Genomic DNA, 27,059 nt, shown 5'->3' with positions numbered 1-27,059 from the left:
TCAGCACTGAGCAAAATTACTTTGCCATGTCTTCTGGCATATTCTGGTCGTTTCACGATCAAAGTGTGGTTCAAATTGATTATTTGTTGTCAATAGCGATCAGTATTAACAGTTTCACGTAGTTTTAGAAGCTCATAATACACCACTCCTTCCTGATCCCACCAAACGCAGAGCATTGTCTTCTTTCTGAAGCAATTTGGCCTTGCAGTCGATGTTGATGGTTGACCTGGATCAACCCATGATTTTGTGCATTTGTGATTCTCAAAATGAACCCACTTTTTCATCGCCAGCCACAATTCAATGCAAAAAAGACTTTCTTTTGTGCTGGTGAAGCAACATTTTACTGATGACTTTTCGGTTTTCCATTTGTCTTTCGTTCAGTTGATGTGGCACCCATTTTCCTTCCTTTAAAATCTTTCCCATTGCTTGTAAATGATTGGAAATTGTTTGCTGAACAACATTTAATCTTTCTGCAAGTTGTTTTTGAGTTTGACACACATCTTCTTGCAATAATGCTTGGAATGGTTGGTCTTCAAATTTTATGGGTTGACCTGGACGTTCTTTGTCTTTCACATAGAAATAATCACTTTTAAAGCATTTAAACCAGCGTTCACAAGTATCTTGAGATAGAGCATGTTCACCATAAGCTTCCTGAAGTATATGATAACTTTTTCTTCAAAATAAAGTAATGAATTAAAACTTCCCACAAATGCTTTTTTTTGGCACAAAATTCGACATTATTAAGTGTAAAAATATCTATGATGTTAACACCTTCAGCAAATTTGACATATGAAGTTTTGAAGCTTGCTGTCAATACAACAAGCTAGCATACATATCAAATCACATATATATCAACATACGTGTAACTCCATCTATTGAAAAAAAATGCACATTTCCATTGGTATTTCCAATGGTATTTCCCCCTATTTCCATTTACCAGAAGAAAAGAGAACGTTGTTTTCCAGTCAGTTTTTCTAAATCAACAACTGGAAGCACACACGTGTGAAGTCTCAGCTTTCTCAGAGAGATTCCCAATGATACCTTGTCCAAATCATCAGATCACCCAAAGGTTACAACTGAGGCCTTTTGCTGCCCCACAATGTGGCCACCATGATTCTTTCCCAAATAAAAACCACTCACTGCTTCATTCCTTCATATATGTGTTACATCAGTGGGACTTATATGTAACTTTAACTGTGAAAGGAAACTTTACTGAATATTCCAGACGAGTCCAGATGGAGTTACTAACCACAGGAGGAAGAATTCCTGGGGGACTTTCAGAGAGAGGTTTGGGAATTACATAAATCATTGATGATGCAGCTGGCAACTGAATCTGCACAGATTTTCCACAAACTCTGAATTCTGTTTCTCTGCAGCTCGCTGTGACTTGCACGAGCTGTGCTGTTGTGGCAGATGCGCCAGTGCATATAGCCTCTCACTTCTCTGCCTGTTCTGTTCTTGCGAATAGAGAACTAAATTTACTTGGACGATTCTGAGAACCATTTTGGCAACCCGTAATGCTCAAAATACAAAAATTTGACAATTTAACCCCTTTTCCAGAACACAAAAGGGCATAATAACTTATGAAAATTTTCATTTTTGTGAGATCTAACATGTGATTAGTTACATGAGCAGTGCAGAGTCCTGCCATATATAAAGTCTATAGCGAGCTGCAGTTTGCCGACCACTGATCTATCTAGCTAGCTATCTAGAGAGTGTTCCCCAAAATGTATACACATTTAACAGCTGACAGCTCACCTGATGTTTCTTTCTTTTCAGATTTATCCCATTGGAATGAATAATTATTCAAAGTGTGTATACATTTTTTGAGATACCCTGTGTATGTGTGTGTGTGTGTGTGTATACATATATAGTGAAATTTTACAGAACATTTTGATGCGTTACACAAATAATTTAAGAGTGTGTGTGTATGTAGCAATGAAACTGAAAATATATTTTATAAAGTTTCTCTATTGCTTACTTATAGCCCCCTGGCAGATGGATTTTGGTGGCTACAGCAGCCTCCATTGCTTAGTTGTACAGAGGGCTGAATGCTCTAGGGAGGTGAGGGAGGCAATTCGTGTTTCTGTGGGTGAAGTCCGGGGGGAAGTAGACCAAGGCTGGTAGGGTTAGGCCAGGACCGGGATTTGCATGGAAGGGCTGGGAAGGAGAGGACTCCAAATTGTGGCCAGGCCAGGAGGAGACTGGATAAGGAGACTGATTGGGGTGTTTTGTGGAGAAAAGTTATATGAGGCTAACTCCTCTTGTTCAGTACATTTAAAGTATAATATTACAGAATTAATGATGTACCCGTTGTGATTTGCTTTCTTATGGAGGCAAGCAGGTTGGCACATGTTCCAGAGTCCTGTGTGACTGAGGGCACGCGGACATCTAGGTTTCACTTACAGGTGAAATGAATGTGAACGGCAGCAGCAGATTGCTTTGGTGACTTTTGGAGTTCCTATGGCATTTTGTAGCACTCTTGAGACACTTTCCCATATTATCTTGCTATTGTGGAGGGTGTGTGTTATTTATGTGAGTCTGTAGGGCAAAGGACACTGTAGTTGGAGTCAGAAGACCTGGATTCAAGTTCTGCTTCTGCCACTGACTACCTGGAACCCCTTTTAGTTTCCCAGAGGAGAGCGCCTTGTCTGTCCTATGGAGATAATGACTCCTGCCCTACTCAGTTGGCCCAGGGAATCAATTTACATAAGTGCTTTGTAATGTCTACAAGTTTTATAGACATGCGTTCTTATTATAGTTATTAGTAACTAGAGGCCCAACGCACAAAATTTGTGCAAGGTGCTCGGCCCTCACAGCCCCAGCTTCATCCGGAAGGTCGTCTGGATGGTTGTTCTGCTGTTCGGCTGTCCGGTCTAATTAGCATATTATGCTTTTACTGTTATAGATTATTATTTGGTGTTATGGGCTGAATTGTCTCCCCCGCTCCCCCCCACCCCCCGCCATCCCAACAAGATATGTCGAAGTCCTAATGCCTCAGAATGTGACGTTCTTTGGAAATAGGGTTGTTGCAGATACTATTAGTTAAGATAAGGTCATACTGGAGTAGCATGGGCCCATAATGCAAAATGACCAATGTTCTTAAAAGAATGGCCATGTGAAGACAGGGACCCACGGGAAGAACACTATGTGAAGACAGAGGCAGAGGTTGGAGCGATGCATCCACACGCCAAGGAATGCCAGGGGTTGCCTGCTGTCACCAGAAGCCAGGGCAGAGGCTGGATCAGACTCCCCCTAGGTCCTCCAGAAGGAACCAACCCTGCTGATACCTTGTTGGGCTTCTAGCCTCCAGAATGGTAAGGCGATAAGTTTCCGTTGTTTTAAGCCACCCAGGTGTGGCACTGTGTTTAGGCAGCCCTAGGAAACGAATACAGATGGTACACGATTTGAGGGGAGTTCCGGAGGAAATATAAGGAATGTATTATTGCACTCTCTTTTTTCTATATAGTGTGTCTAGTCAATATATCACTGTCATAAACACTATTTCTTTGTATCCCCACAACTAACCTGTGGCATAAGTGAAAGTTTTTCAATTTAGGTAAAAACCAAGGCTTAGAAATGATCAGTAACTCAACTAGGAAACACTGTAACCTGCCTCTTTGACTCTCCTATATCACAGCAGCTTTGTTTAGACCAATTAGTAGATCTTCCTTTTATATTTGCACTTTTCTCAGATATAAGAGGTATTTATTACTCTGATTTTTAATATGTAACTTGCTCCCAGCATTGTTTAACTTTCACCCTCTGCTTGGCCCACATGTCTCATCGGAGTTCTAAGGATCCTCTCTGCTCTAGGGAACTGAGGCTGGCCGCAGCCTGACACGGCGGAGGTCTCACATTGAGCAGAAGCTCTTAGCTGTGGCAAGGTCCAGAGAGGCTCCTGGGTCGGGGAGACTGAGCTTCACCTGGGCAGCACCTGCCCTGACTGATTTGGGCGAAGGTGTTGTGAGTAATGGCTTGTTCCTGCAGCCATGCCCTCCCATATCCAGAGCCTTGCCCTTCACAGATGGGGTCAGCGAGGAGATGCGAGAGAGAGAAGAAGAAAGAACAGCAGTGTGGCTAATATCAGTGCCTTTGAGGTGCAGCTAAAATGCTCTGAGACTAGGCTGCCTATACCCTGCGGAGGGGCACCCATGGAGGAAGATCAGAAATCCATGACTGCATCACGTCTCTGCTGCAAAGGAGGGGTTGGAGGTGACATGTCCCCCAGTGTGTGTGTAGCTCATAGGGACTGTGGGTAGAGGAGTGATTAAGAAAATAAGTTTTGAAGTAACATAGACTGATTTCTGGGTTATCATCTTGGTTCTATCATATCATTGTGTGACCTTGGGCACATATTTGTCTCCTCTGAACCCCAGTGTCTTTCTTCATCTTTAAAAGAGTAGCATTACTCACCTCCTAGGGCTATTGTCAGGATTAAATAAGATGATTAACCCTGAGTAAGAGCTATAACAATATATGTGGTCAGTGGGAAAGGGTCCACCAAGTAATAATAAACTAACAACCCCAGTAAGAGCTATAACAATATATGTGGTCAGTGGGGCCATGGAACTATTAAGTGGGAGAGGGTCCACCAAGTAATAATATGCTAACAACCCAAAGTGCCCCATGTATTCCTTTCTTCATAAACTGTGTAGGCTATTTTGAGCTTTCTCACGTGGGAGCTAATTGCTCTCAAAGAAGGATATGATATTGCGAAACGAAACCGGAAAGATCTTGCCCATTTGACTCACTGATAGTTTTATGTATCTAAATTTTAAATGCCATTCTTTGGATGTCAGCCAGGCTTCCATCTTCCCAAAACGTACTACTGAGGGAATACCTGAGGTACATATTGGCGAAAGCCCAGTGCAGACAGCTCCTCATTACAAAGCAATTTCATTTCCCTGATCAAGTTAGCATCATAGTTCAAGTTTATACTTCTTTTAATTCCAGCCCTCTTCGCCTCATTGATGTTTCTGCCACACTACAGGAATGTTCCTTCCTTAGACACTTTGCCCTTCCTTAAGATGTCCACATTGCCAACTTCCTCATCTGGTCCCTACTCAAATGTCAACTTCTCAATGAGGCCTATCCTTGTCAGACTTTGTACAATGTGTGTCCCTTCTTCCTGCTGGAACAGAAGCTCCATGAGGGCAGGGATCTTTGTCTCTTTTGTTCACTGATGGCTCTCCAAGTGCCCAGCATAGTGCCTGGCACTTAGTAGATACTCAATAAATATTTGTTAAATGAATAAATGGTGATAACCAATTTTTGAAGACCAAAGAATCTTAGGGATGGAAGAGACCTTATAAATTATTTGATTTAATAGTAAGAAAATTTTTAAGGAGTGTCGATTAAAGAAAATTAAAAAAAAATTATGGGTAGAATTTGTTTTCCATTTAAAATTAAATCCCATGGGAAAATAATGTATGTTCTTAAATCTTAGACATTTACTTTACTACATAAAATAATATTCATGAGAAATTGTAGGCAGAGTTGAGAAACAGAAAGTAGAGGCATCTTTCTAATCCACATTCTGGAAATGAAATCTGGGTCTTATCTTGAATAAAAAACCCCTGGGGCTCAGGCTGCTCATTATCCACCACTTAAAACCTCACTCCATTTTATAGAGGGAGCAGAGATTGCCCAGAAAAGAGAAGACCTTTTACTTTTCTCAAGGTCACCTGTTGTTTGGTGTATATTTTTAGAGCCAGAATTATTTAAAAGCTGCAGTGGGCCCTAGAGAACTTCTCATCTAACCTCTTCATTTGGCAAATGAAAGTGCCAAAGCCCAGAGACATTGTGGAACTGACTGAGGTCACACAAAAAATCTCAGAAAGCCCGATACTAAATCCCAAGTTCTCTGCAAACATTAACTGGTGTATAAGAATAAATCCTCCTCTGACCAATGGAATGGAAAACAACAAAATTAATAGGCATTGCCTGTTGTGATCTCACTTTTTCAAACTGGAATTCTAGCATCTTTTGGACATTGCACGTGTATCAATATCACGTTATGTTTCCACGTCCCCAGAGTTGTCCCTCTTCTGTAGGCCTCCCCTGGATGAGCTCCAGGTGAGGCACTAAACAGCTTAATCAAAAATTTCTGATGATTAATTTAATATATTTCAAACTTTTCTGACTTTGGATCATGAAATGTTAAAAGATTTATTTGGTTTATTTGTAAAGTCATAGTGAACTATGTCAGAACTTGTAGTAGTATGTCACTTATTGTGTATGCTGTATCTATCTATCTATCTATCTATCTATCTATCTATCTATCTATCTATCTATAAAAGCCTAATATGCAAAGTGTCCCTTTGGGAGTTCGACCGGGAGTTTGATCGCTCGCTATGACGTGCACTGACCATTAGGGGGTGGCGCGGAATGAAGGAAGGCCCGGGACAGCAGCTGGCAGCCAGTGAAGGAAGGCCCTGGCTGGCAGCTGGCAGCTGCTAGGGACCCTACCTATGCACAAATTTCGTGCACTGGGCCTCTAGTTTCATTCATAAATATATGGGAACCTATGCAGGTTATTAAAGAGCAGACAGTAAAATCAGCTTGCTCTGTCAATCAGAAAGGAATAGGATAGAAAGGCTTGTCTTTCTCAGATTGTTTAATGTAGTCTCTTTCAAAAGCAGAGAGTAGTTTGGATGGACTAAAGATCTTTTTCAACCCCTTTAGTCTCTAACTGAATCATTAAATACAGTAAGTAGTTAAAACTATTTATAATTTACAGACTTACTTGTCAACATATTCAACTAGATCTGTAGAGTTCTTGGTTGACATTTTGACTGGAGATAATCTTACCTAAAACAAAGGTCATGGCTTTAAAATGTACCATCGGGGAAATTCCTATATATCTTATCCTTACATAAATTTTTAAATTTTAAACAAAACAAAAACTATAGATCATAGACCATCAGCCCAGTTAATCTTGCACAGGCCCCTTTTGTATTGCTGGAGACTAAAACTAAAGTCAAGTTCTGGGAAGACATCAGGGAGCTGCATTTCACAGATTTGGTATCATAGGAAAAACTTTTGGGAAAGGTCAAAGTCATAGATTATTCTTAGATCAATTTTAAATGAAATATCCTGTGATTATTGGCTGCATTACTAAAGAAGTCCTTACAGAGTGAATTATTCCCGACATGCTGAATTCCAAGGGAAATCAGCTAATTTTCTAAAAAAAAAAGAAAAGAAAAAAAAGCCCATACCAGAAAACTAGTCTATCAAGGTAGTTTTGTTTTCTAATAAAGCTGGGTGCCAGTTTGTTATAGCCAATGAGAAATAAAAGTCAGAGCACAGTTGCCCAGCCAATGTGGCTCAGTAGTTGAGCGTTGATCTAGGAACCAGGTGGTCACAGTTCGAGTCCCAGTCAGGGAACATGCCTGGGGTTGCAGGGTTTATCTCCAGTGTGGGGCGTGCAGGAGGCAGCTGATCAATGATTCTCTCTCATCATTGATGTTTCTCTCTGTCTCTCCCTTTCCTTTCCTCTCTCTGAAATCAAAATATATATTTTAAAAAGTCAGAGCACAGTTATGTACATAACTTACTAGTACTAAACATAGTTGACCATATGAATGCTTATCTATTTTTAAAAAATGGCATCTCTAGAAAGTTTTATTTGCATTAAAGTTCATAATTTTGCAGCATTTGTTGGAAGAAAGAGGATCAAAATGTACTTACTGTGTTTGCATATGCTATGAAACAAAATTCAACTCTAATGCTCTTTTATTTTAAGTTTAAGAACAGGACACATTGTTATCTTCATTTTAATAACCTGTCACTGAACTAGATTCAATAGGAGAGAAGAGTGGAATTCCTTCTCATTTTAAAACTTAAACAAGATATGTCCCTAGGATATTTTTTCTTGCTTTATGTTATTGTATACTGCGATGTTGAGCAGAATATGTTGAGACCCACATACAGAAATCATTCGTTTTGCAAATGCTTAAGGAATTACCACTTCTTCTTAATTTAAGGCCTAAGAAATGTAATTGGAAATCTAGCTTCTCCAGTGAAACTAAACATACATACATACATACATACATACATACGTACGTACATACATACATAAATAAATAAAAGTCAATTACTGCCCTGACCGGTTTGGCTTGATGTTTCTCTCTCATCGATGTTTCTAACTGTCCCTCTCCCTTCCTCTCTGTGGAAAATCAATAAAATTTATATTTTAAAAAAAAAAGTCAATTACCAATGAAGCTAACAACAGAAAGGCTCTCTTGGCCGGGCTGGGCCGGGCCGGGCCTGGCAAGCAGAACAGGCTGGAGCCGCCACGGGCTTTAGACCCTCTCCCCATTGCTGAGTGGCATCTGCTGCTCTGTTTTTTTCTGGGCCCCGGTCCATGTTGTGAAAACCACCCTCACTCCCTAGAGACCACGACTGGCTTGCTCTCGCTCTTATTCTCACCGCAGTTTTCTGCTGGAACAGTGCTGGCCTGGGTTCCTCACTAACTAATGCCAGCTGTTTCCTCCTCCCCTCTCCGCTGCTGCCCCTGGCCTGCAGGGGTCTGTGGTATTTCCTCAGCAACTGGCTGGTCCCTATAAGCGTGGCACCTAGTAGCCCTTTGTAAGTGTTTGTGGAATGAGGGAGTAATGATGACTATGTTGTCCGAGGACACTAAATTACTGGGTTGTTGTCCTTTTTCCTTCTCAAGTGAAACAATTGGCTGCATATGTTTTATTTTTATTTTATTAATTTAAGTCTTATTTTGAAAACCATAAGTAGCATCCTCTTAACACACCTACAAGTCATAAACTTTTAAACAAATGTTAAGGAGTAAAATTTTAAGCATATAGAAAAATGAAAGATGCAGAAAAAAATGTTTTCACTTATAATTCTGCTTTGAGCAAAAGTCATTAACATTATGGCATATATATTTCCTCTTTATTTCTGTGCAACTTTTCATATATATATGACATAGTAAATTTAATAACTTTGCTAATTGCATATAGAAGTTTCTATTTCAGCCTGTTTCATCCCTATTCCTACAAGCAAGAATGTAATTACATAAAAATTCTCACAAACAACTTGATGCTTATTATGGGAATGTTTACATGCATCAGTTTTCACCTGTTTCAGAATAATACTTGAAAACGTTGTTGTTCTTTATGGTTTAGTTGCCTATAAAATACGTTCACATATGTCATGTGATTTTATCACAAGAATAACAGTTATTTTAAGTAACTGAAATCCTTTATTACAGAGAGAATATAAGATGAATATTTTCATAGGTGATGAATCTGAGGATCAGAAGTAATGGATTTATTCAAGATCATATGGGTAATGATAATAATTATGTTACAGCTATTGACTGAGTCCTTCCTACATGCTAAGCTCTTTACCATAGTGGCCCATTCAAACCCCACTTCTTTGAATGACAGGCTTAATCAGCTCGCTTCACAGAAAAAGAAACAAAGAGGTTAAGTCATTACTTAAAGTCACACAGCAAGTGTGTGGTACAGCCACCAGATACAAAATATTAGTGCTTGATATTGTGCTAGCTTTCCAGTGCTCTTTCCATCACAAGAAGCTGCACCTGCTGGTCAGGTGTCATGGGAATTAAAAAGCAAAGTCTGAAAACACTTCCTTTTTTGAGTGTTCATTTTCATTAATGGGGAAGCTATGACAAGTACCAGTAAAAGAAACATTCCATTTAACTGATCTCTTTTTCATGTTACAGATACCATCTATACCTTGACTTTATCATAGTTTCTTTTGCATCTTACTAAAAAATAATCAATTTTGTTAATTTTTAGCATACATAGTAAATGTCAGTCCAATGAATGTATTCGAAAGTTGAGCCCCTTTTGCTTTTTCAGAGTGTGTTGCCATTAGTCACTTTGTCAAAGCAGAGAAAAACAAACCCAACAGGAAATGTGGGTAGAGTGAAAATAAAAACTTTTCCAGGATTCCTTAGAAGTCTCTAAGCAATGCTGAGCTTTAAAGAAGCTGAACAAAATATTCTGTCTTTAATAAGAATAGCTAAAAGTACTTACTTTGTTTTCCTGGTCACTGGCCGAGCCAGGCAAGGGGCCATCAGGTTCATCTAGCTGTTCCTCGGCAGTCGGGGAGACACTTTTGTTTATATCTGTATCTAGGCAACCAGAATTCTGAATCAGATCAGGAACTATGGCACATGAATTTCTGCAGTGGTGATTTTTTAAAAATTCTATTATTGTACATATGGCAATGGTTAAAGGGAGCCTTTCAATTTGGTTTATACTCCCTTCTTCCCTGCTTACCTACCCCATTCGCCCCATCCCAAGACCCTCCAATCACACCTATAATCAGCTAGAAGAGCTTATCTCAGATATTTCCATTATACATTTAGAAAACTTGGCTGAAATGCACTCTTTTAGATCAAACTGTTCTAAAATAATATGGAATGATTTCTCACCCTATTGTGCCCAAACCATCCAATGGTTTTCTTTGGCATTTATTACCTTGATTATGTATAACATGAACTATAAGTCAGATAGTAAAGTATGAGAAATTCAGAGACCTTGAGTAATCCATGAGATAAATACTTGAACTCATGGTGCTTGATTTCCTGGCTTTATTTTTTTATTGATTTGATACTTTGAGACTTTAAAAAATTTTCTTTCTTTGAAAGCCAGAGTACTAAGGAATATTGATTGAATCCTGACTAAAGTCTTTCTATTTCTGGAGTATTTTCCAGGGTGGCTCAGCAGCATTGTGACTGCAGAAAGAATCTGTGATGTCAATGGGGTTGGTCCTCACACTTAAAGTCCGTAAATTTCTGAAAGTTAGGAACTTGAAGGGTCTTCCTTAATGCTCATTGTCATAAAAATCACTGGGTCCTTCACTTCTTTGTCTCATTGGGTGGGATGTGGCCATTTAAAAACTGTTATGTCATACTCTCCTTCTGATTTCACCTTCACAGTTTAGTAAGAGAATAGTTTCCATCAAAGTAGACAAAGAAAATCGGTAGTTACAAAATAGTCAGGGGGTGTAAGTTCAGCATAAGGAATGGTCAATAATGTAATAATTAGGTATGATGCCAAGTGGGTACTTGAATTATCAGGGGAGGGGGAATCACTTTGTAAATTATATATTATCTAACCACTATGTACACCTGAAACTAATATAAAACACTTTGAATATCCACTGTAACTGAAAAATAAAACAAAATAATGAACTAGAGGGGTTAAAGAAAAAAAAAGTAGACAAAGAAAATGAATTGCTACAGTACTTCCTAATCTTCCTCTAGTATGCTAGTTAAGGAAGTTAACACTTCTAGGCCACTAGGGGAGTTTCTAAAAGAATGCAGGAAAGACAGGTGAGCTGGGACAGAGCTTTAAATAAATTAAACTGTTGAAGGGCATTGTAGAGGAAATTTTGTTCAGTTATTTGACCAAAAAAAGATTTGAATTATTTCAGCTCTGAAATATTTTCTTTAAATGATATTATTGTCTGAGTTACTTTTCAAATTATGGTGCTCTGTTTGGCTTGCTCTGAGACTATATGGTGTTTAGTATACGGAATTACAAACTTTTATTCCACAGGTAAATACCACCCATAGGTTTTGGCTTCCATGGTATGTCTTCGAGTGTTAAACTAGGCCCTTAAAACTTAAGAAACACAGTATTTAATGATTCTTGAAGCAGTCCAAAAGGCTCATTTAATCATCCTAATAATAATTTAATCAAGTGTCAAGGGAGACTGACACACTTGTGACAGAGAACAGGTGGCCATGGATACCAAGAGAGTGGGACCTTGACTCCTGGTATTTACTTTGGGCAAGATTACCTTTTTTTTTTTTAAAATATATTTTATTGATTTTTTACAGAGAGGAAGAGAGAGAGATAGTTAGAAACATCGATGAGAGAGAAACATCAATCAGCTGCCTCCTGCACATCCCCCACTGGGGATGTGCCCACAACCCAGGTACATGCCCTTGACCGGAATCGAACCCGGGACCTTTCAGTCCGCAGGCCGACGCTCTATCCACTGAGCCAAACCGGTTTCGGCAAGATTACCTCTTCAAGTTTCAGTTTTCTCATCTGTAAGGTGAGGTAATAACAGTGATCTCATAAGGTGGTTGATAGGATTCAGTGCAATAATACACGTAAAATTCTCAGCTGAGTACCAGGCCAGGAATCCACTAAGCTGAATCTATTACTAGTGATTATTTCACAAGGTGGCAATTATCCAGGAAATAGATACAAAGTCTGTGTGAGAAAAGAAAAACTGGATTTGACCTTGCTGAACCACTTTCCTTATTTCAGCTTCTAATCCATATGATTTGACTAGGAAAATGGATCCAAATGAAATGAGTCTAGCCTGTTTGTCCTTTAAATGGTTGCTTAGTTTTTAACAGAACAGTGCACATAATATATACCAGTATGTACCTAAGAGTGGGGGTCCTAATCTTATAGGATTGAGGATTGCTGTCCTTATAAGAAGAAAAAGCAATCTTAATCTCTCTCCTCTCAAAAAAAAAATCTTAATCTCTCTCTCTCTCTCTCTCTCTCTCTCTCTCTCACACACACACACACACACACTGAAGAAAGTGTGAGGACACAGTAAGATGATAGTTGTCTATAAGCCAGAAGGAGGACTCTCACCATTAAATTCCCATCTGCTGGAATGTACATGTTAAAATTCTTTCTGGAAGTCATTGATCTCCAAAGATCATTTCTAATCCAGGCTTCCCAAGAGTACATGTATGTATGTGTGTGTGTGTGTATTTGTATATATATATATAAATACACACACACATACATACATATATACATATATATATATATATTTTCATATTCTAAGGCACAAAAACCAATAATGTTTAATTTTGATTTTAAACACATTATATTTTATATAGACATGAAGGATTCATCGTGAGGTGGTGTACAGTGAAGGGGTTGGTTAGTGTTGAAGGTCAACCAAGATAGAACTGCTGTGGGGTGTTGTACACTACACAACCCTATGGGGCACCATTCACACAATAACACTAGATTTTCACATTTGTTTCAACAATTTTTCAGGAATATATCAAGAAAATATCTTATTCTAATAAAGTAGGTATATCAGGACAAGTTTTTGACAAGTGGAAGAAGGGGCACCCATTTCTAACTCACGAAAAGTGTGTATAGGGGCCAGGGGCAGCCCCCTCTTTAATTTCCTTTTCTTTCTCTTTTCCTTTTGATGTCCCTTCCCACCTGTTGCTCCAAATGGCTTTAGGCCATTCTTTCTGGAAAGACCTCATTTCGACCTGGGAACGCCATAGGGCCTCACACCTTTTTGTGCTATCCTAATTATTTCCAAGTGAGCTTGATATGTATAGCAATTGACATTTTAGAAGATATCCCTCATGTTCCACCTCATGATTTTTCTGAGGAAGGCACTGCAGATGTAAATATCCTGACTTTACAGATAAAAATACAAGAAGATGCAGAGAAGTTAAGGGACTCGCATAAGTAAATGGTGAAAATCTGACCAGATCCCAAGTCTCCCGATCCTCTTTGTGCAACTTCCTCCCAGGGATGCATCATAATGAATTGTGCTAAGGTGCCAGTGTTTGACTTCCATTCGAAAGGGGTGCTCACTGCTCAGTGGGCCCCTAATGCTCCCTAGCACTTACATTTCATTCCCTGGGTCCACCACTCTCCTCCTCTCCTAGCAGACTCTGCTACTTTTCCTCTGACCTCAAATTCCCGTCAGCTCCTCTCATTATCATCATCACTCACAGCTGATGACCTTTCTTTTCTATTTCACCAAGAAAACAGAAGTAATTGGAAGGGAGTTCCTACATCTGTGGATCTATATGAATTTGTGTCCATACATTTTGCATCTTCTCCTGTTTCAGAAGATGAACCATCTTTGCTCCTCGTTCAGGCCATCCCAGTTGTCCTTAGGTCCCACTCCCTCTTACCTAATTAGGGACCCCACTGCCTCTTCACCACATTATCCCCATCACCATAATACATACCTTTCCCCCTTCTACCCACCTTAAGGCAGATAACAACCTTCTTTTGATCCTATATACCCTTCAGCTACCACTCACTTTTTTCCTTTTCTGCGCAGGAAAACTTCCCAAGGGTGTTGTTTGCTCTTCCCAATTTATCCCTTTGCTATAGTCTGAATTGTGTCCCTCCCCAAATCCATACGTTGAAGCCCTAACCTGCAATGTGACTGTATTTGGAGATAGGATCTTTAGGAGGCAATTAAGGTTAGGTGAGATTTTAAGAGTGGGGGTCCTAATCTTATAGGATTGAGGATTGCTGTCCTTATAAGAAGAAAAAGTAATCTTAATCTCTCTCTCTCTCTCTCTCTCTCTCTCTCTCACACACACACACACACACACTGAAGAAAGTGTGAGGACACAGTAAGATGATAGTTGTCTATAAGCCAGAAGGAGGACTCTCACCAGGAACTGAATCTGTTGGCACCTTGATCTTGGACTTCCCACCTCCAGAACTGTGAGAATACATTTCTGTTGTTTAAGCTACACAGTCTATGGTATTTTTGTTAGAGCAGCCTGAGCTGACTAAAATAGTCTCGAAGCACTAAAATCAGGCTTTCAGTCTCGCTCCTTTCACTCAGACTGCTCTTGGCAAGGTCCCCTGTGACCTCTCTGTTGCCAAATCCAGTGGTCAACTCTCAACCCCTATCTTACTGCCCCATCAGCAACACCTGACAGAGTTGAGAGCTGTCTTCTGCTTGAAACTTGTTATTCACTTGGCTCCCGGGGCAACATGTCTCCTGTGGCACTGCTGTTCCTTTTCACCGGTTTCTCATTCATCTCCCTGACCTCTGAGCAGGTGGTCCGTCATCTCAGTCAGCTTCAAGCTTTCTCAGGAGTCCTGTGTGCTGGGAACCCTCAGCCCCGGGCAAACTAGCAGAGCTGCTCACTCTACCTCTGAGTGTTTCAGTGTTTACCCTTTCCCCCAAAGCTTTTCTCCATACAGCCTTTCCCATAGCAATAACTGACAACAGCCCGCTCCAGTCGCTCAGGCCCCAGACCTTAGAGTTCTTCCTCATGCCTCTTGTGCTCTCTTACGCTACCTGTTGGCCAAACTTTCAAAATATATTCAGAGTGGGTCATCTCTCACCACCTTCTCTGCTGCCACACTGGTCCAAGCTACCATTATTTCTCCCTTGGATGATTGCAATAGCTTTTGAAAACTAGTCTTCTGTCAAACTTTCTCCCATCAGTTATTCTCAACAAAATAACCAGGGATGTTGTCAATGTGAATAAAACTCACCAGCTCAAAATTCTTCAACAATTTCCATCTTTTAAAGGACTAGAGGCCTGGTGCATGAAATTCATATACGGGGGGGAGGGGGGGCCCAGGGAGGGGGATCCCTCAGCCCAGCCTGCACCCTCTTGCAGTCCCGGAGCCCTCAGGAATGTCCGACTAATGACTTAGGCCTTCAGTTGGACATCCTTAGGGCTGCCGTGGAGGCAGGAGAGGCTCCCGCCAATACCGCTGCGCTTGCCTGCCGTAAGCCCGGCTTCTGGCTGAGTGGCACTCCCCCTGTGGGAGCACACTGACCACCAGGGGGAAGCTCCTGCATTGAGCGTCTGCCCCCTGGTGGTCAGTGCGTGTCATAGCGACTGGTCATTCTGCCGTTTAGTCGATTTGCATATTAGCCTTTTCTTATAAAGGATAACATGTTTCTAAAATCTATAAAAGCTTTCTGAGGCCCAGTCAATGGGTGCGCTCAGAGCCATCTGACCTCATCTCCTAGGGCTCTCCCTTGCCTGCTGTCCTCCAGCCGCAAAGGCCACCTTGGTACTGGGGACATGCTGGCAGGCCTTGCCTCAGGGCCTTTAATCTTGCTATTGCCTCTGCTTAAATGCACTTTCTCTGGGTAGTCCCTCTGCTCACTTCCGTTAGTCCTTCTGGTCTTTATTTAAACATCACTTTCTCAAAGAGGTCTTGCAGGGCTATCTACAATTACAGCTTCCTTTTATATTCACACACTTCCTAGTACTACTTCCTACTGTATTTCCCCCTTAGCATTTATCTAATATGTATTTATTTTTCTTACTAAATGTTTCCCCTGTTGGAATCTAAGCTCCACAGGGCAGACCTTTTTGTCTACTTTGTTCACAGCTCTGCCCCAATGCCTTCAACTGTGCCTGGCACAGGATAAGTGCTCAATAAGCATTTGTTAAATGAATGAGTAGGTGACGTCCATAAAGATGTGTAGACAAAATTCTACACATCAGAAGCACAGGCGACTTCTCTCTGGGGTTAGATGGGCGAATGTGACATGAGTTGTGAAGGAGTGGGCACTTTTTTTGAACCTTGGAAAATGTATTAGTCCATAACACCCAGGTGGCACTCAGGGTAATTTGACTTTTCTCTCTCCCCATAACAACCCTGAGGATACTTTCAGGTGTTCTTACTGTTTTGGACCCTCCACTGACACTTAGAAAGGCCCTTCTCTCCACCAGAAAATATTTATTATCTTACTCTCTTCCTGTCGGACTTTTAGCCAGTGGTCCATTAAAAAGGATCTGACGTCGGCAGGGACTTCACACCGACAAAGGATGCTGCTGTAGTCCAGGCATTTCAAACATCAGTATGTCTAACACTTACCTGGAGAGTTTCTTGAACTGCAGATTCTTAGTCCCCTCTCCCACGAGTTTCTAAACAAGCTCATTTTGATCCAGAGACCAAAGGACCACACACTGAACAACGCAGAGGAAAGAATTTGTAAGGGTGGCATCCCTGAAGTCCCAGAGTGAACGTAATTTTGGTCAGGGTCCTCTTTGGTGTTCCTCAAATTGCTACTGTCTTCCTATAAACAATCACCTGTTTGTCTGTCTGCCCACCCATTTATCCAGGCATCCAGCCGTGTCTCAGTGCCTTAGATTCCATGCGGATGTGAATTTTCCCACAGGGTAGCAGTGCTGTAGGAGCTTTCTCCTTTCAAACCACCTCCTCCTAATTATGGTTCCTAATTACCATCTGCGCCTCCCACAAAGCCAAACCACAGCCTACCAGGCAGTCTCCCCTAAGGTGCCAAGCAACAATTTGTGGCCATTCCTATCTTGTGTTTTTACCTAGCTGCTCCTCCTCCTCCACTGTCAGCCGGCTCTGTTTCCATTCTCTCCTTCCCTGTTACCACTTCTCTCTCTGTCACCTCTGAACAAACAGCCTGTCCCCAGACACCTAATTGTAGCCAAGCTACTATGGTGAATTCCCACCTCCCTTAGCTGTGTTGTGCTTCCTGCCTCCCACACCCACTGCTCTTTATCTGGCCTTGGTTAATATCAGCCAAATACATTGACTAACCAAATTAAGAAGAGTGATGCATTAAAATATATAACATTGATAATTTGCAATGAAATAAAATGCCTATGGAAAAAATACACAGTAGAAAGGTGGACCCACCTTTGAACACAGTCTGTCATGCGTATCCATATGGGCAAAGTCCAAAATAAGCAAATACAACAACTAAAAACACTGACAAAATTCCACCTGGCGGATAATACCATACAACGGTATGTAAGCTAATAATTCAAAGACAATGACAATTCCAGTAGAGACTGATCGTGTTGCCACCAGATATAAGAGCCATGAGGTTCTGTGGAGGCAATAAAAGCTTGTGCTTGTTAAATTAGTTCACAGAGTCTCTATGCTACTGGCAGCAGGACTATTTATTTTAGCTGTTCCCGTCCCATGACTTATTTCCCTCATTTCTCTGCAAAAATCTCTTCTGCTGTGGGGAGGTTCCTTGCTCTGCCAGGGAGGCCTTGAGTGAGCCTGTGGATCCAGCAGGCTGCTCTAAAAACCCTACCTTCCTCATCCTTGAGCATGTCAGCTCGCCAGGCACAGGCTGGTCACGGCCAGCTATCCTACTTGCTGCTCTAATGACCTCGAGGAGTCTATTTTTGTGCGTAGTAAGACCAGTGCCCCCAGCCATCCAGCCTAACACAAACACAAGTGCTTCAAGGTGAACAGAAGTATCTGTTTGAAAAGCATATAAATAGATCTTAATCCCCAAATCAATGGATGTATTTTTGGTCCTAGGCATCTGCACATTTAGCCAAGTGGCTCTAGGACAGAATTTAATATTGTATGTGTTTGTCCCATCAAGAGAAAGGGTAATGAAATCCTTGAGAGAGAAGGTTTTCCTTGCTCTGAGAATAACTTTATGTCTCACCATTAAAATATGTGAGATTCTGTGCCATACAAAACTCACCCCTGAAAACCCCCTCTGGGGCCCATTATGTCAGCATGTGCTACACACCCGCATCTGCTGTCCAGGAGGCCTGACCTTGCCTGAGTCTGGGTACCTTCCCTTTCCCCTTCTAGCCTGGTTTATCTTTTAAAAAGTTAAAAATAATTTGGTCCAGTACATTTTTCCCCTAGAAATTTGTGATCAGCTTTTCACAGGTATAGAAATAACCAGACCAAACTATAACACAAGGGGATAAGAAAAAAGTCAAGCATTTACTGAATGCCTACTATCCACAGAGCACCGTGTGCATGTATTTGTATATTTACGGTTCAGGTAATTCTCACAATAACCGAAGGAGTTGAGTATCCCAGTTACAAGTACCCATTGAGGAACCGTCTCAGAATCACACAGCAGTGTGTCTGACAGAAGTCTGTGCTCTTTCCCCCTTCCCAGGCGACCTGTGTTTGAAGTCTCTCTAAAACGTCATGCTTTTCTGCCCCTTCCTCTTGGCATCACTTCTGCCCCTGGCCAGGCACCTTGTGTGTTAGATGCTCAAGTTCTCTGCTGAATTCACACAATCACTCACTCACTCATTTATTCTGGCAGCCAGTCTTACACACTTTCAAACTTCTATTGGCTGCTTTCTAAGTACTTTTCTGGGCACCGGGCATATAGCAATGAGTAAAACAGGAAAAAGCCTCTGCCTTCTCTGACATTCTACAAGGGAATTAAAATAAGCATGCGGGCTTTCAGGCTGAAGTGTGTGTGATAAAAGCAGTTTAGAGGAAGCAAAGACGCTGTGGCAGTCCAGAGGAGAGCAGGCGGCAGCCTATAGTGCAGGAGGAAGGGGGAGGAGGAAAGGAAAAAGACTTCTTGGAAGAGGTGACCTGAGGGGAGTCCCGTGACCCTGTGGGAATTGTCCCCCATAGAACAGAAGAAGCTCGTTGTCACTCAGTGAATGCCCCTCCTCCTGGCAAGTAGAGCAGAGTGGCAGGAGCAGGAGGGCTGAGAATCAGATGAGGCTGTTCAAGTGAGTAGCAGCCAGACTCCAAAGGGGCTTGAGTCTTGTTTAGACAAACGAAGGACTTTAGGATTTACCCTGCAGGTGGCCCAGAGCTGAGTGGCTGGGCCCTTGAGCCCTGTGGTTGTGCTGACGGGTTAGAACAAAGCCCCCAAGAGGCTGGTGAAATGTAAACACAGGCGAACGTATAAATGCTGTTTCTGCTTCCTTGTGGAGGAACTCTTTTTTAAACCTTAAGACAATAATGTAAAACTACGATTGCTCTACCCGGCTTGGCTCAGTGGATAGAGCCTTGGCCTGCAGACTGAAGGGTCCCAGGTTTGATTCCGTTCAAGGGCATGTGTCTTGGTTGTGGGCACATCCCCAGTAGCGAGTGTGCAGGAGGCAGCTGATCATTGTTTCTGAAACAATGTAAAAAATCAGTAAAATATATTATTCCTCTCTGTAAAAAATCAATAAAATATATTAAAAATAAAACAAAAACTATGATTAAAATCTTGTGGAAAACTCTATTGAATTTTTTTCTTCTTGTGTCTAAAATTGCATTGTATAAACCATTTGAACTATTTGGAATCTTGAGCCGCTGATTCCACATTATTGCTGAAGCATTTAATGGCACTTTGTTAAAGGAACTCTTAGCATGGTGATTTTGTTTTTGTAACATGAAAAATTATGCATGTAAAGTGATAAACTTCTCTGTCCAAAACAAAATACACAAAAAATAAACTCTGAAAAATTATTTTGTATGAATTGGGGTTTCTCTGTAATTACTTTCATGTTTAAAATGTTATATTCAATTTCCATTTATATACTAGTATGTAGATATGTGACTTTACATAAATGCATAAATATATATTGTAGAAATATCATAAAGGATTAATATACTGAATATGTAAATATATAAGAAAGCATACAGGTAGAAACACTTAAAATCATCCCCTCTGAAATTATCACTGAAATAATCATTGTACATATTACAATGTGTTTTTAGCCTTTTTTATGAACATATACATACATATGTATACATGAGATCATATGTATATATATATATATATATATACTGACCTTTTTATTTAAACTTAATGATATGCTGTATTTTGACATTTCACCTGATGTTATGTATTTTTTGAAAATAGGATTTTAATGGTTGTAAAATGTACATTCTATGGCTACCATAATATTATTTAATTGCTTTTTAATTTTTGGACATTTAGAATGTGGCCAAATATTTTAGTAGTGGAAATAATGATATAATAATATTGTACACAAAATTTTATGTATTTTTGTACACAAAAACTTTATATATCTCTGATTGTTTTCTAAGAAAATAATGGATCAAAGAGTAGGAATATTTGTAAGCATCTTGACACACACTGCTAAGCTGCCTTAAAAATTATTGTATTTTTGCAAAGTAAATTGAAAATATGTAGCAAGAGACATAACATTTTTATACTCAAATGCAAAAATTGCACATATTGAAATATGTTCTAGGGAAATATCCCAAAATACAGAAGAAGACATACAAACATGTTTATCATAGTGCTAAAATAACCAAAGAGTGATTATTTGTTTTAATTGTTCAATGCTAGGGAAATGCTGAGTATTATTTTGTATGACTTAATTATTATAAACATTAACAATGACGTTTATTGATAATTATTTATCCTATTTAAAATTTGGATAATTAAGTGGATACCTGGGATGCAAAATGTAACATACAGTTTGATTTCAAATATGTTAAGAAACATTACAAAAGGATTTTTATCAAACTTTAATTATTTTGGGAAGGTAGGATTCTGAATAACTTCTTCTTCTTTCCAATTTACCATGATTTCCTTACCAATGTCCGTTTGTGATTAAACTTCAGCCAGATTTTCATGTTCTAATGCTGTGTACCACTTCTTACATTTTTGAAAGAAATGATACTGGAACTCATAAGCGTTTGCTAACTGCATGCTGCTTTGAAGTAAGCAGGCTGAACATGCTTGCTAATTCCAGAATGTTTCACAGATTCCACCCGACAGATGGACATGGGGTTTAGGGAGGGAATCTTGGTTGGGTTCCTTACTTGCCGGAACCTCTGCTCCTCTTAGAAAGTAGTGGCAGGGAAAGTTCTTGTCTGATCTATTATTGATCAATGGGTAAGTAGGCGGCAAAGCACTCCTGGAGCAAAATGTTCAGCTTCAGGCTGACAAAGCACTTTTCACTTCAAATCTCAAACTCAGTTTCCATCAGTCAATACTCTGCTTTAGATTTTAGTTTGCTTTTATTTTTTAGGATGGGAGGGACAATTATTTGATGAGACATGAAACAAGAAATATTTTGAAGGGGATTCACTTGGAGACTTTAAACATTTTTGTAAGAGATGAGGTGTCTCTGTAATTATTTTTTACATTTTATTTATTTTTGTTATTCCTCACCCTAGGATATTTTCTCATTGATTTTTAGAGAGAGTAGAAGGGAGGGGGAGAGACAGAGAGAAACATCTATGTGAGAGAGACACATTGATTGGTTGCCTCTCATACACTCTTTGACTAGGGCCGGGGATCAAACTTGCAACCGTGGTAGGTCCCCTTGACCAGAATTGAACCCAGACCCTTCAGTCCACGGGCTGATGTTCCATCCACTGAGCCAAACGCGCTAGGGCTTATGTTTTACATTTTTAAACTCAATTTGCACGTATATACATGTATCATTTTACATAAATGCATAAATGGGATATCACATTTTTAACTGAGTCTTTTTTTTCCTTTCCATTTTTGCTTCCTCCTCCTCCTAACCCTTCACCCATGTTAACTACCTACCATGTAGCATTAGTAGGAGACCTTTATAACTTCAGAATATGTCAGAGGTTTAAACACCCTTTTCCACTCAGGTTTTTGGGTGAAGGTTACACTTCAACTATAGCCAGGTTTGCAAGCTCCGTGGCAACGGCTCCTTATTAGTAGCTAGTCTGTGTGAAAACTGTACTCAGAGAAGTGTTATCCAATTTTAGGTTAAGAATTGAAGATCTAAATGTTTCTGGCAAGTAACCAGATTCATTGCTTCTTCAATTTAAAAATGTTCAAATAAATGTTCTATGACTTAAAAAATATCTTCCTGTGGGCATTTACATGGAAGGGCACAAGGGAACTTTCTGGAGTGATAGAAATATTTTGTATTTTGACTGTAATGGTGATTATAGAGGTTTGTGTAGTCAAACCCTATTGAATTATATACTTAAAATGGGTGTATTTTGTGGCAGGTAAACTCTACCCAAATAAATTCACTTAAACTCCGGGTTTTTAGAATTTGCTGTGAAGACATTGTGATTTCTCACTACAGTCCGCCCCCCTCCCCCATCTGGATTGACATGTGGATTTTAGATGATGTATTTTCCATGGGGCTGTTTAAGGGCTGAAAAGTGATGGAGAAGCAAAGGTGGCTCCGCAGGTGTAAGGGTGCCACTCAAACAAGTGACGTCAGAGCTGCTTGCATCACGCCCACATGGTGCTGCAGAAGCCACTCAGCTCTTTCCTCCTCTACGAGCAGCTCCCAAGTGGTGGTGAAAGATGTAGAGCAGCGGTTCTCAACCTTCTGGCCCTTTAAATACAGTTGCTCATGTTGTGACCCAACCATAAATTTATTTTCGTTGCTACTTCATAACTGTAATGTTGCTACTGTTATGAATCGTAATGTAAATATCTGATATGCAGAATGGTCTTAGGCGACCCCTGTGAAAGGGTCGTGCGACCGCCACAGGGGTCGCGACCCACAGGTTGAGAACCGCTGGTGTAGGAGGAGGCAGTCCTTCCTTTGGTGTCATGGAGACAGAGTCCGATTCTTTGTCTTAATATTTCTATCTTCTCTCTCTCTCATGACTATATAAGAATAGGTCAGCAGAGAAATAGGTAGTAGTTAATAAAACAAATATAATGATTTCGGAGCCAAGCATCTCTCAAACTGGTTGCTACAGTATCTCTTAAGGCAGTTTTTACCTAAACTTAATTATGCTTTTTATTCTATTTAATCATGGTGAAAAGTGTACTATTTTTTAAGGAATGGCTTTATAATGCATCTCACTCTAAAGTACTATGTTAGAAACAGTGAAATTTTTATTTTTTTATTTTTTAGTATTTTTATTGATTTCTGAGAGATGAAGGGAGAGGGAGAGGGAGAGAGATATATCAATGATGAGAGAGAATCATTGATTGGCTGCCTCCTGCACGCCCTACCCTGGGGATTGAGCCTGAAACCCAGGCATGTTCCCTGACCAGGAATTAAACTGTGACCTCCTGGTTCATAGGTTGCCGCTCAACCACTAAGCCACACAGGACAGCAGAAATAGTGAAATTTAGACTATAGAATGGATGAAACAAATAATCTCATTTCCCTACTCCCCAACATTTGGCCTAATATTGGACACTGTTCTTGAAGTTGTACGTTGTTGGGGAGACCCTGCCTTCCATCTTGGCTCTTGTCGAAAGCAACAGAGATATGGTTCCCTGTACTCTTCATTCATTGTTGCTAAATCACACAGAGGGTTCACTCATTCTGGCTTGAGGCAAAGCTAAGGAGCAGAGCAGTGTTCACTGGAAAGGAGATCGTGTGGGCCCGGGAAGTGCAGAAGGCAGGGGAAGAGTGTGGCCGCCAGTGGTCTGAAGGGGAGCTGGGCTGGTAGTTGTAAGGTGTGTGGGAGCACCTGGGTGAATGTGGGAAAGCAGGCTACCTATCAAATATCTCCAGTCACCTCTCAACCATGTTTCATAATTAATTTTCAATATTTGTAAGTTCAGTTTTAAAATGTCAGTTTTGAGAAACAATGCAAAAATGTAATCTAATATTGGGTGTTTAACATAGAATAAGTAAATTTATGTAAATAACATTGAGTAAACCTTGACTAACTTAAATGTATTTAGTAGAATCTGGAATATGGGGGTTGGTTGAAGTTTTTGCTAATATTTTTGGCAAGCTCTTTTTAAAAAGCTCAAGAGTTGAGATAATTTAGCAGGTGAGTAAAATTAAAGAGGGTTATTGAAGATACTTATGAGAAAATACTTAAACTATTTTGAAGAAAGTAAGAAAAATTGATTTGTGTATGTATGTCTGGTACATGTATACATATATATTTACTTATTTATTTTTAAATCTCTTCAACAAAATCCTTGGGCATTCTACTGGGTAATTCTTTGTAAACCTGGTATGCTTAAGTAATAAATAATAATAATAAAAAAAAGATGTTTAGGTAACAAAATAAAATTATTCAATAATGCAGAGTTTTAATTTGTCCAAATTGAGTGAAAGATAATAAAAGATATTTACATTATAACACTTAAATATATACTAGTATAACTAGGGGCCCAGTGCACGAATTTGTGCACCTTGAAAGGAACTGTGGGCCCTGAGGCTGCGGTAGGCACAGGGGCGGGTCTCGGCCCATCCTCTGTGCCCCCACCTGGCCACTCCTGCCGTGGCCCCTGGTCCCCTGTCTGCTGACAGTCCTGCTCCTGCCACTGCCACTTCCATGTGCTGACAATGTGGAGCCATTAGGGCTGGCACCAGAAGCAGTGTGAGTGGGGCTGGCGCTGTCAGTGGGTGCAAGTGGTGGCTGCTGCCCCGATCACCCTCAGCAGCTGGGGGAGGTAGAAAAGCCCTCAGGGATGATCAGGGCTGGCAGCGCAGCTTGCAACCGCTGATAGTGCCAAGCAATTGGGACTGGTGCCGGGGATCAGCAGCGGGTGGGAGTGGAGCTGGTGCCGGCAGCAGGTGCGAGTACCAGGCAGACCACAGCACATGGGAGCAAAGAATTTTCAGTAACCACCAGAGGCTCATCCCAAATGACAGCGACTGTTACCCTGCTTTGGTCTGGCACCCCCACTCACCTGCTCCACCATCCCATCATGGCTACGCCCGCCATGTTCTGCATACACCCCCTGGTGGTCAGTGCATGTCATAGTGACTGGTTGTTTGGTGGTTCCACTGTTCAGTCTATTTGCATATTAGTCTTTTATTATATAGGATAATAGTACTAACCAAATGATGAATACTGTCAAAAGTCATCCAAATATCCAATTGAGTTTCTTCTTTCCCATCTCTCTGGGCAGCATGCTCTGGCGGAAGGGCCTAGAACCTGCAGACACACAGCAGGAGTTTGGGGCATGATATTGTGCCTCTCCAGGTCTCAGTCCCTGCAGGGGTCCTTCCCCTATATGACTAGTGTGGTGGGTGTGCCTCCAGATGGAGCCAGTCATTTTTTAAAGGGTAATGCCTTCGTTAACCACTGGGGAGTGTGCTTGGTAGTGACCTGGATTCTGAGAGGATGGTGGGGAAAGCCGCTCTACCCGAAGCTGGGGAGGACTCATTTGCTCCTCAGAGCGAAGAGAACAGCTGGGATGTGTGCGAAAGATTGAGGAGAGAACATCCAGGCATCGACCTGTTAGGGCTTGAGGTGACCCCACCTTTGACTTCACATCTTGGTTTCTAGATTCATTAATTACTTGGGGAGAATGGAATTTCTGTCTGTCTGTTTTGGAAACCAGTGAACAGTCATGGTTTTGTGCCTGGTTGATGTGGTGAGGCAGAGATCCAAGCACATGGATGTAGGTGCTGGACACAAGAGAGGAGCATGAAGAAGGAAGCCACATCCACCTTTTTGTGTTTTTTTTCTTTTTTTTTTTCCGCCTTTTTGTAAAAAACCTTTGTGGGGTAATGACTCCAGTCTTACAATAAGGCAAAACCTTGAAAAGCGGAGCAGACAATGAAAACAATATTAGAGCCTCGTTGGCTTCACTGTGTACTAAGTCAGATAACTTCCGGAAACTTCTCTATTTTAGACTCTCAAGTTTTATGAAACAGTGCATTTCCTTTATTGTACAGATCAGTTGGAATAGGATTGTCTGTCATTTGCAATAGAAAGTCTGTCTGTCACATCCTAATTGATATAATAAAAAGTATATTATTACCATATATGTAGGTCATACTGTTTAGATCTTAGGTGTACAAATAAGTAAATGGCATATTTATTTTTAAAAGCTTTGGGTAAGCAAGTCAAGGTATAAAACAGCCCACTGACTTTACTTGTGATATAGGCATTGAGTCACTTGATGTGGACTAGTTTTTAATGTTTTAATATCTTTTATGAATGGTTAGTTGTACATTAGAAAGTATAAAAAATTACCTCATCTTAGCAATACTTTTAGGTCTCAATTCCAAATTTATTTTTATATATTCACAGATTTTTTTCATATACTGATAAAGCATGATAAATATAGTCTTGGACAAACTTCAATTAACTTCTCTCTCTGCAGTAGAAAATTCATTTCAGAATTACTCATAGTTACTCATGGACTTGTGGTGTTTAAGAGATGTGGATTAATTTCCCCAAAGTGCAAACTTAATCATTTTTCATGTACCTTTTATAACGATTCAGGTTTTTAAAGCTTCCGGAATGAAATGTTCCTAGTAACAAAAGTATTATTGGGCTGAGAACATAGGGTAAAACCTTGCCATTTCAAGTACAACTTAATTACAGACCATTTGAACATTAGAAAGCTTAAATTTTCACCTCCAAACAGGAAGCAGTCCTGGGTATTTGAGCCCAGATCCATTTTCCCTACTGCAACTTTCATTAACCTTTAAGATTTGTTTTCTCATTTACTGAATAACTGTGGCTTATCCTATTGGAATCATACTTTTGTAGTATGATTCTCTGTTAGGGACTTGCTGTAAGAGAGAAAGAAATGGGTAGAGAGAAATTGACACATATGCATTCAGTGTTCTCTATTCAGTATTCTCCATTCAGTATGCACCTGTCCATCGAACACACGTATTTCTCTCTGTGTACATGAGGAAGGATGGATTCAGGAAGCAGAGTCAG

The 27,059-nt window shown here is 40.4% G+C and overlaps 1 protein-coding gene across 1 annotated transcript in view; it reads right to left on the bottom strand.

The window, feature by feature from the left end:
* Positions 1 to 10,584, bottom strand: part of FAM81B (family with sequence similarity 81 member B) — a gene marked incomplete at its 5' end in the record, with an annotated part of 59,440 nt that extends 48,856 nt beyond the window's left edge. The window contains 3 exons of the mRNA XM_006775586.2: positions 6,749 to 6,813; positions 10,023 to 10,120; positions 10,554 to 10,584. Coding sequence (XP_006775649.1) covers positions 6,749 to 6,813; positions 10,023 to 10,120; positions 10,554 to 10,584 — 194 coding nt within the window. The remainder of the gene's footprint in view (positions 1 to 6,748; positions 6,814 to 10,022; positions 10,121 to 10,553) is intronic.
* Between the last annotated feature and the right edge of the window lie 16,475 nt (positions 10,585 to 27,059).

Source organism: Myotis davidii, unplaced genomic scaffold (assembly GCF_000327345.1).
Source record: "Myotis davidii unplaced genomic scaffold, ASM32734v1 scaffold44, whole genome shotgun sequence".
Lineage (NCBI taxonomy): Eukaryota > Metazoa > Chordata > Mammalia > Chiroptera > Vespertilionidae > Myotis > Myotis davidii.
Note: the sequence above shows the minus strand (reverse complement) of the source record. Positions and strands in the feature narration are given on the sequence as shown.